The 12,441-nt window shown below is 54.6% G+C and overlaps 1 protein-coding gene across 1 annotated transcript; it reads left to right on the plus strand.

Annotated features, from left to right (window-relative positions):
- Positions 1–10,674: 10,674 nt before the first annotated feature.
- On the plus strand, positions 10,675–11,802 carry LBX1 (ladybird homeobox 1). Its single transcript, XM_062001747.1, has 2 exons — positions 10,675–10,999; positions 11,300–11,802. The coding sequence occupies exons 1-2, from the start codon at positions 10,675–10,677 to the stop codon at positions 11,800–11,802; spliced, it is 828 nt and encodes a 275-aa protein (XP_061857731.1).
- Positions 11,803–12,441: the final 639 nt, after the last annotated feature.

Raw genomic sequence — 12,441 nt, forward strand, 5'->3', positions numbered from 1 at the left:
AGCTTACCTGGCATTGTTATTTTTGGGACCAAATCAGCAGCTTTGAGACACGAGAGAATCATGGGCTTGAGACAAGCTGCTCCTGGTTTAGAGGTGACTACAATCCCATCAGTGTCCTGCCTCAGTCACTTTCGCACCTACCTCTGCTGAAATTCCTGCCTGAGAAAGAGATCTGGGGACAGGAGGCCAGATTTGACCCCTTCAATACCAGGAGAAAGTTCTGGGGAGAAAAAACAAAACTTCTTTTCTATTCAAATAGAACATGATAAAACCAGGAACAGTGCTGAAAGAAAAAAGTAAAGTAGGCAGAAATCTGGCTAACCAGAAGTTTTCCACAAGGCATGGGGAAATCTCTGAATTGCCATGAGTGCCTTATTTAGTGGTGTGTGTGTGTGTGTGTTTTTTGTCCACACAAGTTCCAGTCACTGCAGCCATCAAACATTTTTTAATAGGAGCATTAACTTAAGAATAGCTAACAGTAATATTCCTAGCTGTGTGGAAACAGCATTTTATTAAATGCTTCACACAGATTTTGTATAATAAAGATGAATATATTATATCCTCTGCCTCCCCCAGAGTGAAACAATAATAGGAAAATAAAAAAAAAAAAAAAAGAGCCAATAAAGTGAAACATAAATAGAACATAATGGGACTGGTAGTGAACTGAACTGACTATATAACATCTGCTATTGTTTGCCTGGCAAACGCAAAACAAGGGGAGAAACCAAGAAAGATTTGAAGAGCTGTAACCTCTTTCCCCTCTGCTGCAAGGAAGCAGAGCTGATACCCTGAGCGGATCTGTTTCAGAGCTGATGGAACAGTGTGAGGCACTGCCTGCAAATTTGTCCTTAAACAAATGTGTCAGCTTCCCTTTACCTTCTGTGCACTGAGAAATGTTCGCAGAGCTTTTGATACCAGCCAGTTTGTGTGTGAAAATATTCGCAGGTCTGGTGAGTTCTCGATGCAAATGTTAATTCCCTTCAAAGCCCAGATTTTGCCATGTGCTTGTCCCTCGCTGTTCTCTGGTTTCTCAAGTCCAGTCGCCCCCTCAGCTGAGCCAAAACAAAGCCAGAGGAGACAGGCAACAAATCCTGCCAGCTGAAGAGCTACAGAAAGAGCTGACATCTATGGGCAAGGCCTCAGCTGGCTCCTGTAGATCACAACCAGGGAGCACTTCTCTGTAACCAGGACCTCTGGAGAAATTGGGATAGCTAAGGGATCATGCTGTGAGAGAGGGTAGAATAAGAGGAGGAAGGATTTTTACCAGGCAGCACCTTTGCAGGTAGTGACCTGGCCAGTTCACATGTGCTGTGAACCCAGGGCTCTGAATCTGGAAATCCAGACACTGGGCTTGTGAACAAACTTAAATCATAGCCATCCTGACTGATAACAGAACTAGCTGGAAGCTGGGGGAAGGAAAGGAGAGCTAAATGCCTATAAAAGTCATTTTCTCTTTTATTTGTTATCTTGCTTGTAATGATCACACCATGTTTCCTATCTATTTTTACAGTAAGTTGTACGCTGGTCTCAGGAGGTGCCTGGATGACTTATTATTAACAATGTCTTCTTATTATGGATGGTGATTTATTATCAGGATGATTCTATTTGTACCAGGTATGTCATTCTGCTGCCAGCACAAAGCTCTTACCATCTTCAGAGCAAAAGGTCATGTTCTTGCAGCACTCAGTGCCCAGCTCCACAGTGCTGAGCCAGTGGGTCTGCAGATGACACACACACACACAGGGCAAAAGGGCAAAGACAGAAGAGAAGAGCAGTTCCAATGTACCCATGGCATCATGGTATTGTGACTACACCATAGCTGAGGAGTGCATGAGTGCTGCTTCTACCACTGCTGGACTTCTCCCGACCCTCTGCTTATATTCCCAGTACATAATAAGGTCACCATTTAAGGATCTGTGTACTTCTCAAAAGTATCTTGCACTACCAGTCAGCAAGTGATTAACCTTGGGAAATTGCAAGTGCTTTTCTACCCTGCCCTGGAGCCCATGTGCTCCAAGGTGCATGGACTCTCTCCAGCTCTAATGAGGATCCACTTGGAGTTTGGCAATAGGTTTGCAGGGCACAGGAGACTTTTCACTCCTATTTCTTTGTTGAGACTAAGAGAAGCAACAGGAGCAGGCCCACAGCTCTCCAAGCAAGAAAAATCACAGGATGTAAGTTACAGAAGAAGGGATTGCTCCTGGAAAGTTATACCAGGATTTGGGAACCCACTCTGTGCATCCAGCAACTGCTGCCCTCCCTGCCCGTGCCCCCCCCATCCCCAGCCAGGGACCCCCTTGGCTGCCATACACTGAGGCTTGTTTTCCCAAATCAAAACCTTTCCTGAGAGAGAGGGATGCCCACACCAGCCAGCCTCTTTCCACACCCCACCCTTTGCATTATTTCTGCTCTCTGTGGTTCTAATACCTCCCTTTCTTGGTCTTGCTCATCCCACTTACCTCCCACTGAAGAACACAGGTAGGTCCTCATTAAGTTGCAACATTAACAACAGCGAGAACCTGACAGGCTTTGTTGTGTGTGAGCAGAATCAAGACCCACATGTTGCTGCACATTTGGCATTGGCAAAGACTCGCTTTCCACACCTATAAAAAGCAGCAGAGCTAAATAGACACCGAGGAGATTTCAAGCAGAAAAATGGGAGAAATCTTGAGGCTGTTCACTACACATGCTTTACTCAATGCCCAGAAAAAAAAAGCTCAGGCAGTAAAGTTCCAGAGTTGCAAGAGATCGTGTATCAGCTGGAAAAGAGCCCTGGGTACCAAGCTGGAGGACATGGGAATTTGGTACCATGAGATGTCAGAAACCAAAAAATACACAGAAGGGGACGGACTAAACCTCAGGATGCTCAGAGGTGGAATCACTAAAAAATGAGGCATTTTTGTAGTGAAATTAAACGTCAGAGTCTGAATCTCTCTCAAAGAGTGGGAATTAGGGAAATGCCTATCAGTAGATATGCTTTACTCCCTCAGCCTCTCCTGCAGGAAGCTCTTCTCTCTCTCTGCACCGTATCACCATGCAGCACTGGAGACAGGGAGACAGCCTGATCCGACAGTGATCGGTACAGGAAGGCTGTAAGCTGACAGCAGCTATTATGTGGGATGGGAAATGCCAGCCACCATTACAGGATGCTAAAAGTACCCAGAGAAAGAGCCATGCCTGATTCAAGGCCGTCTGAGAAGTGTATCTGAGGTTCCTGGAGCAGAAAGTGAAATAAAACAGAAGTGGAAAGCATCCTGTCAGAGGCCTGTGCTGTTGGGTAGAGGTCAGTTTTCAGCGCTGGTCTGAGACAGGGCCCCAGGCAGGATGCAGAGAGCATCTTGTCACTGGAGAGTGGTGCAGTGGAGCCCTGTGTGCAGCAGCAAGGGCTGGGAGAGATTTGAGAGTCATCTTAGGAACCCCTGTCATGGTTGAAGGCCACAGGAGTGCAGACTGTAGCCTGGCTGTAGCCTGGTCTTTGGTGAGAGAATCAAGGCAACTGAGAAGAGCAAAGCTGTAGTACCCTGGCTGAGTCTGAGGAGATATATCTGCTGCTGAATGGTGCTACTGTTTGGAAGGAAGAGAACAAGACATGCCTTGAGGCCTTGCAAACTCACCTCATCTCTGAGTTGAAAGACAAATGAACTGTTTGACCCTACTTCTAGCTGCTAACCCTCCGTTACAAGACCCACCCAGGAGGGACAAGTGGAACAAACACAGCAGATCTAACCCTAAGGAATGGATTTTAGGGGCACTAGCCTGAACTCAGAGAGATCCTGTGAAATCAGACAGGGTGGGATGCAAAAAACAAAAGATCAGGAAGACTAAAAGAAAGAAGTGAGAGGCAGGGAAGAGCAGCCTCACAGCACTCAAAGTTGGAAGCCATCACAGCCAAACTCTGCTTTCGCATCTCGGAGCCGCTTTTGCAAAGGCTGGAAATATTAGTTTTTAATTAATTTCCTTATTGCAGTTGTTGGAAGGGGAGGAGGGAGGGGAATCACCTTCAAAAAAGAAATACAAATAACTGCTTTAACAGGAAACTTTTGCTGCTGTAATTTATTGGAAGGCGAAATGAGCTCCGATTACATTATCCACCCGCACTGTGCCGGCACCGCGTACTTCGGATATTGCGCTATAATCCAATGACTGCTCCTGAATTATTAACACCAAGTTGTTATTAGAAGAAGTTGCCTGGCTTATTTCCGCCATTCTCCTCCCCACTCCCTTTATTAAGTTTCAATTGATTCCCCACACCTCCTCCTGCCCCCCAAAAATGAGCCCTCGCCTCTTCGGCTCCTTCATAGCTGCCACAAACGTTACTTGTATTTGGCAGCCTAGTGAATTATTCACGCGTGCCGGGAGCTGTGGAGATATTGCAGGTCTCGGAGGAGCCAGTGCGGCTCGGCTGTCACAGCCCCGGGGGGGCTGTGTCGTGTCATGTCGTGTGCGTGCGTGTCACTCGCCCCGTCGTCCAACAAAGTTTTGTCGAACAGCCCCTCCGCCACTCCTCTCCCGGGAAAGCGAGGGACTCCCCTGGCCAAGGTGGACTCATCACTCCGGGAGCTGATCCCCCCCACACTCAGCCCAGCCCCGGCGTGGGGGTCCAGAGGTGACACTAAAACCCAGCGCTATTTCCAGCCGCCTCCGGGTGCAGCCTGCCCCCGCCGACCCTGCGGCCATCCCCGCGGTCTCAGGGCGAGCTCTGCGGCCACAGACCACCGATTCTCGCCGCCTCCAGCCTCTTCCCTGGAGCTAAGGGGGGCGGGAGAGAAGGTTGTGGCTATCCTCCGTCCTAAAATGAGAGTGACCCAGGGGACAGCCAGGGTCTGAACCCCACCGACGGGTCTTTCCAGCTCGCCCAGAGCCTGGCCTCTCCTCTCCCGGGATTGGGACGGGGCAAAGTGGGGACTGGGAGCTGCTAAATCTCTGCCACCCACAGACCCTGGCGTGGCTGGGAGGCCTGAAATGGCGCTAGCTGGCTCCATCCCACCTCATTGCCCTCTAGAGAGGTTCTGCAGATGACATTTATAGAAGTAATTATTTAAAAAAATACATTTTGTTTAAAATCAACCTTGATAAAGATCAAACTCTCGCCTGTCTGTAGCTGGGACGGGCAGGTCCCGGCTGTTCTTCTTGGGGAGCCTGTGGCCAACTGGGTTTCTTGGACCAGAAATTAAAATGCTGGTGTTTAAAAGAATAAAAATACGTTAAGGTGCTCGTATTCGCTTTTCCCTCGCGGGAACTCCTGCGGTGGCTGCAGGAGAACCCTGTCGCCGGGGAGAAACCGAGGGTCCGGCTGGGGAGCCTGCAGCACAGATCATATCTCCACCCCCTCACCCCTAAACTCCGGGGAAACTCAGAAGACTCTCCAGGAGAGGTGGCTCGGCAGTGTCCTCGGCCGTGCTAAGGAGAGAAGGGACGTGCTGGCCCCAGCATGCCCGCCCTTCCACCCTGCCGTGGAAGGCGCTACCCGAGGCTTCTCGATGAGGCGGCCGGAGGAGTTGGTCCGCCCTGGGAGTTACTTTTAATTTGTGCTTTACGACGTCTTGCGTGGGAGGACGGCTCCCCTTTTTTCCTTGCACACCGCCTGGGAGCATACTCACCAGGGGCTCACTCAAATTTAGGCTCACCCCACTCTCCTGGCCAGGCAGCACAACACTGTGCCCAGCTCCACTCCGCGGGGGCTTTTGAGGGAGAAAACAAATGGGTCCTGGAGGTGGGCGGGAGGTGCCCGGACCCTGCAGCTCCATCGGCCTCGACGTTACTCAGTGGCCCCGGGAGTTCGTTTGCGAACGAAAAAGCCCCGGGGAAAAGCGAAGAGCCGGGCACTGCGATGCCCGTCAGCCCGGAGGAGGCCGCTGCCCGCTGCCCTGCTTCTGCCAACGGTTACAGGCCGGCTGATTTCGTCCCTGCCCGGCCCCGCACAAGTCCCTTCCCCTCTCCCCGGACCCCCGAGGGAACAGAGGCTTCTCCTCTCTTCTCAGCCGGGGAAAGGCCGGGAGTCAGCGGGGACAGTGTAGTCCGCCCCGGCCGGGCCGAGCTCTCTGCCTCTGGCCCCTGCTGCCCGGACGGGTGCGGACACTTGGGTCAGGTTTATTTTTGGTGCAACGAAGTTGTTTGTTGTTTTGGCTTTGGGTGTTTTTTATCCCCGCAGGGAGACGATTACGAGGGGAGGAAGGAGAGGGAGACAGCAGTAAAACGACCTCGAGAGATGGGCTCTGCCGGGGAGCTCCCCCTTCTCCCCGCAGTGTGCCCCGGCCCCCCGACGCCCCCTCCCCAGCAGAAGCGGGAGCCGACGGACGCCCAGCTCGTAGCGCTTGTTTTCCAAGGGAAGCAACGACAAGCAGTGCCCGGTGGCGGCGGGGACAGAGAACACCTGTGGGTACAATTTACCGGCAGTTTTGGAAGTAAAGGTTGGGACAGGGACCTCGGACCCCGCTATGACTCTCCTTCCTCCGGACTCCACGGCAGGTCCAGCCAGGCTCTCTCCAGCTCTCGACACTCGCAGTCCCAGACTTGGGGGGTTGCTTAAAGACAAAGATAACAGTTATTTCCTAGGTTACCGGCTCACCACCGTACCGGCCCCGTGCGAGATGTTGTGGCGGGACCGGCTCTCTCTAAAGGGCATGGAGTTTGTTCCCCTCCGCACTGCTAACAGGGAACAGTTTAGACCACTTAAACTAGGGGCAGACATAACTGGGAGCCATGCACGGCTCAGCTATGCCGGGAAAGGAGGTGTCATTTGTACGCAGTTACTTTGGTGATCAACACTTGAATGATTTATGTCGTCTGCTTTAATTATATTCCTATGACATTTTCCTGGACAAAAGCTGGCCGTGCACAGCCAAAGCCAGGCAGCCTCGGCCGCTGCCTGCCGTGCCCGGGGCGGCTCCCGGGGGAGGGCAGCCACGTCGACACCCCGAAAGACGGCGAGGGGAGCGGAGAGGGGAGATGCAGCCAAAGATGCTACTGGTAGCCGGAGGGAAATTTTTGTCCCCCCCTCTAGGTAATTTCCATTTGAGCGTTAGTTTTCTGCTCCGTGGGGAAGGAAAGGCCGCTGCTCCACTCACTTTTCTTCCCCGGTGAAAGGCAAGGACCCGGAGTGACACTTTCCCGACGGCTCCGGGAGACCCCCCTCATCCATCCCCGGGTACAGCGAGGAGCGTTCATTCCCTCCAGCTCTGCTCCCCTCCCTGTCTCTCGGCCGAGGACCCGACCCAAACTTTTCCTGCCTGTAGCTGGAGTGGACCAGCGCCGGCCTCCCCTCAGAGGGATCTGACGACGGTGTGTGTGTGTGTTAAAGAGTTTCGGATGAAGGCTTTTTTTCCCCCAAAAGACCCCAAATCTGAGGCATGAACCACAACCACTTCCCGCTGGAATAGGCAGGAGAAGAGCCTTACAGGATGCGAAGTTCAGTAGTAGTGACTGGACCAAGCCCCTGGCTGTCCTCTGTGCCCTCTTGTTCCCCGGGGTCCTCCAAGAAGTGGGAGATGCGATGGGACCTCCTACCGAAGGTCCCTAATTCGGGACTCGGAGCCAAATGGGTTGCAAAAAAATACCCTTAAAAAATATATTTCGAAGGGTGCTGAGGGACATGATGAGCTCTTCCTCTGAGAGGGGCAGGGGCGAGGAGCGGGGGGAATCCAGCCTGATTTTTGGCTGCCTCCGGAGGGCAGAGAGGGAGTCGTTTGCGAGGAGCGAGTTGCGCCGGTTGCAAAGGCAAAGTGAACGTAGGGAAGACAAACCCAAACCCACCAAAGGCTCCACAGAGCAGCCGAGAACACGGTATAGAGGAGTCGGTCGGACCCCACCGGGACAGCCACCGAGTGCTAAAAGGGCTCGGGAGAGGTTGTGGAGACCTGTCCTCTTCCCTCTCAGCCACCTCTTTTCTCAATGAGGTGCTTATTTGACGGGAGGGGGTGTCGGGGACAAGGCAGGAGACAGGCCTGGAGCCACGGGGCTGAGATGCTCATGTAAAGCGTGAACCCGGCTATGCTCTGCTAGGCAGCCCCCCGAAAAATGAAGAAGGGTTGCCCTGCTCCGGACAGCCCGATCTGAGGCTGCTGCCCTGTCCCTACTAGAAAGTCAAAAAAACCCGGGTGCGTTTAGCGCCCTGTCCCCCCGCGCAGACAGGGGAAGGGAGATGCGGGCTGAAGGCACAACAGGGGACCCGAAACGGTTTGCGGTGCTTCTCTGAGTCTGGAGCAGTTTTTCCACCTCCCTGAGCGGAGTGGGCTATGTTTGCCGGCCAGGGGCGAGGAGGAGGGGGGAAGGAGCGCAAGTTGCACCCCGGATCTCCACTCCGCGGGGAAGGCCGGGCTGAAACTGCTAGTGCCTCGACTCATCCCAAACACCCGTCAGCCCGCCCAAACTCTCACCCAGGAATGAGACTAGTTTTCTGGTTTTTTTCCTTTCTTTTTTTCTCCCTTTCCTTTCTTTTTTTTAATTTAATTTCTGTAATTATAACCCCAGCATCCCCGGCTGAGTTCTCAATAAAACCCGGATCCTGACATAAAACGCCACGCTGGAAAATAATGCGAGGGGACACAAGGGAGAGGAGGAAAGTCTCTAATTGGTTAAAATATGTTTAAATCACTTCATAAAACCCAAGCAAAGCGAAGCAAATAATCCACCTAGCAAAGCAAAGAAGCCGGGCGATTTAGAATCAGTGTAATTCGCTCCCCCCCGACCGGCTCCCCCCCAGCTCCTCGCAGTATTTGATATGATGAATAACCCAATATAGGCCTTTAAAAATAGGTCACTGCATAAAGAGACTCCCAGAGAGCTATAAAAAATGGGAAGAGGGCTCTTTAAGGAGAGGAGCCATTTGCTTCTTTTGTGCTTGTTTGGTACCTAGCGGCCTGGGAGCCGCCAGCCGCCCTCTTCCCGCCTGTCAAGGTGAGGAGACAAAGTTAGGGCCGGATCCAGACCCGGCCTCTTCTCCTGCCCCGCTGTGCACCCGACGGCCGCCCCTCGCCCCGTCTAGCCGCGGCCAGGCCGGGGGGTCGCGGGCCCACTGCCCCGCTGGGCAATGTGGGGGTCCCTCCGCGCAGGGTGGGGGCCAAGCAATTCCCCCCTCGGGTCCGGGCTTTGTCACTGAGGATCGGCGAGAGCTAAGTGGGCTGCTGGCCCGGGTTAAAATAATCAGGAGCGGTTCTGACCCGGACGGACAGGCCGAGTTGCGTTTTACCCGAGGGGAATGGGGGGGCGCAGCAAAGCCCCCTCGCCGTTGCCTCCCCTCCGGAGCAGCTCGCAGCAAAAAGGCCTCGGACTGGAAACCGTCCCTTTCCGTCCTGGGCGGCGGAGCCCGGCCGCTGCCTGCCCCTTCTTCCCGCGCTGCCCCCGGCCGCGATCACCCGCCCGCCACCCTCTGCGCCAACGCAGCCGAAGAAGCCGCCGACATCCCGGGAACGATCCCGGCCTTCGCCCCGCCGCGCACACCCTTGCCCGGCACCTCCGGTACCGGCAGCCTCCCGCGGGGTCCCTGCCTCAGCACCCAGCTGCTCCCGGCCCGGGCCCCCCAGCCCGCTCCGGCACGGGGCGCTGGGAAAGAGGAGCACCACAAATTCGGCGGAAACCTTCGCATTTTATTGGAAAGGAAAGGTCTGCCTTACCTGAAACCAGGCTCTCCCCTTCTTCCCCTCATTAAAAAGAAAAACCAAACGTCTCTGGGTAGAGACGAAGAGAGACATTTTAAATAAACTAGTAGCCGAAATTAACAGGAGGGAGAAATAGAAGAAAAAAAAAACTCGGGATAAAAAAAAACCAACAAAAAAGATATCGCCGGATATTTTTCGTTTTGTTTTGTTTTCGCTTATTATAATTTTTCACTCTACTGTATTATCCTGATGCAATAAAGGCTGCTTTGTAATGTAATTTAAAATATATATGTCCAAACAAATAGCAGGGCCAGAATATGACAAGTGCATTCAGCATTATAATTCAAGTGGGCTCCACCTCCATACCGCCTCCTAATTAATGGGTCTCCGAACTTGCAAAAGCCTGCATTGGACAGAGAGAGAGAGAGAGAGCGAGAGAGAGAGAGAGAGGGCGAAAAGTGTCATTGAAGATAATTGATTACCTCCCAATCAACAATAACTTGTTAGCAATAGTCAATTACCCCGTCTCTTCTCGCCTCTTTCCCCCTGGTCCGAGGTCTCGGTGCGAGGGCTGCTCTCCCCCTCTCCGAAGTCGGCTTTTAATTTTTTTTCTCTTTTTTTCTTTCTTTAAAAAAAAACCATTGGGGAGGGTATTGGCTTTTGAGGGGGGAGGGCAGGGAAAGTGCTGCGATTTGGGGGGTTTCTTAAAATAGCAGCTGGAAAGAGGAAGAGAGAGGAGAGAGCGAGAGAGCGGTGAGTGAGAGGAGGAGGGGGGGGGAGAAAAAAATCCCCGACCCAAAACCTTGGGACAAGAGGTGCGGCAGGACCAGCTCCCGGCGAGGGACCGACGGCAGCTCCGCTCCCGGCCGCCGCCCGCCGCCCTGCCCGCCCTGTCCGCCGCCCGACGTGGCTCTCCCCGGGAAGACCTGGGGCTCCTCCGCCGGAGTTGGAGGTGGGCTTCAACTTTTGCTCGCTGTCTCCGCCGCCGTCGCCCCGCGGTCCCTCCGGGGGCTTCTCCCCGCGGCAGCGCATCCCCGTCGCGGGTGGGGAAGGCAGCCCCGCGCGGCCCGGCCCCACCATGACTTCCAAAGAAGAACCCAAGCCCTCCTCGGGGGAGGAACGGCGGCGGAGCCCCTTGGATCACCTCCCACCGCCGGCCAACTCCAACAAGCCCCTCACCCCCTTCAGCATCGAGGACATCCTCAACAAGCCCTCGGTGCGGAGGAGTTACACCCTCTGCGGAACTGCCCACCTCCTCTCCGCCGCCGAGAAGCACCCCCCGGCCGGGCTGCCCCTCTCCGGCCGGGCGCTGCTCTCCCAAACCTCGCCCCTCTGCGCCCTGGAAGAACTGGCCAGCAAGACCTTCAAGGGGCTGGAAGTCAGCGTGCTGCAGGCGGCCGAAGGTAAGTCCCACGCGGAGTGGGGGGATCTTCCCGCGGGTGGGTGCCCTGCTCCTCCCCACGGCCTGTTCACACACATACACACACACTTCTCCCCTCCACCCCCCATCTCCCGGGGTGTCCCACGGGGTGGGATCGGGGGGTCCCTGGGCAGCCGGTATCCGGCGGTATCCTCCCCCCGCGGCCCTTGGGGTGCGGGAGCGGTATCTCTGGCCCGGTGGGGCAGGTGCGTGGGGTCTGGGGACTCGGGAAGGGGACGGGGGACGTGGGGAAAGCTGCGACAATGTGGCGGCTCGTCGGCAGGCAGGGACGGGATGACGATCTTCGGGCAGCGGCAAACGCCGAAGAAGCGTCGAAAGTCGCGGACGGCCTTCACCAACCACCAGATCTACGAGCTGGAGAAGCGGTTCCTCTACCAAAAATACCTGTCCCCGGCGGACCGGGACCAGATCGCCCAGCAGCTGGGGCTCACCAACGCCCAGGTCATCACCTGGTTCCAGAACCGCCGCGCCAAGCTCAAACGAGACCTGGAGGAGATGAAGGCCGACGTGGAATCGGCCAAAAAGCTGGGCCCCAACCCCGCCGTGGACATCGTGGCCTTGGCCGAGCTGGAGCCCAACGCCGAGGGAAGGGGCAAAGCGCGGGCCGGTTCCCCGCCGCCGCCCCCCGCCGCCGCCCGGGACCCCGGCGCCCCGCCGCCGCCCCGCCCCGCCTCGCCCCCCACGGAGCGGCCCCGCAGCCGCCGGGACAGCGAAGAGGAGGAGGAGGAGGAGGAGGAGGACGTGGAGATCGACGTGGATGACTGAGGGACGGCCGGCGACTCCCCCCCCCACCACCTCCCGCCTTTCACCGCTCCCCCCCACGGCCCCGGCCCGCTCTTCCCCCACCCCCACTTCCATCTCCAAATTGGCACCCCCGGCCCCCATCCCAGCCCCGGCGGCTGCTCCCCTCGGTCGGAGCAATAAGCAATAGAAACCCCCCACAAACACCCACCACCACGAATTCACGTAGGGTAGAGCCGCTGTCCCTCCGCCTGTCACATCCTCGGAATGGTGCAATCACGGACGGCTTCTGTAGAAATATTTAAACGTATATATTGGATTTTTTTTCTTTCCTTCCCCCTTCTTTCAGAAGGCTTTGATTCTTATTTTTTTTTAAATAACTCTCAATGATTATTTTGTCTATAAGGGAGACGCATAACCTTGGAATAAACTCGGCTTCCAACTGGTGTTGGGGTAGGCGGTTGTTTTCAAAGACTTCCGAAATGAACCACTTTAGGGGAGATTTAAGTTAGGCTTGAAACGGCAACAGCAAAAATTAGCCACTTTCCTTTCCTTGCATGTTCCAGATGTGCACGAACTAATTATATATATTTTTTTCCTTTTTAAGATAATTTTTCCTTTCGCAATCTTGGGAACTTTGGGGCTGGGTGAGAAATGCAAGTT

The sequence above is a fragment of the Colius striatus genome, chromosome 8 (assembly GCF_028858725.1).
Source record: "Colius striatus isolate bColStr4 chromosome 8, bColStr4.1.hap1, whole genome shotgun sequence".
NCBI classification, from domain to species: Eukaryota; Metazoa; Chordata; class Aves; order Coliiformes; family Coliidae; genus Colius; species Colius striatus.

Excerpts from the sequence above, each read along its gene's own strand:
- LBX1 (XM_062001747.1), top strand. The coding sequence starts at position 10,675 with ATGACTTCCAAAGAAGAACCCAAGCCCTCCTCGGGGGAGGAACGGCGG. Across the intron at positions 11,000-11,299 it reads CGTGCTGCAGGCGGCCGAAG|GCAGGGACGGGATGACGATC; the intron begins GTAAGTCCCACG and ends GCTCGTCGGCAG.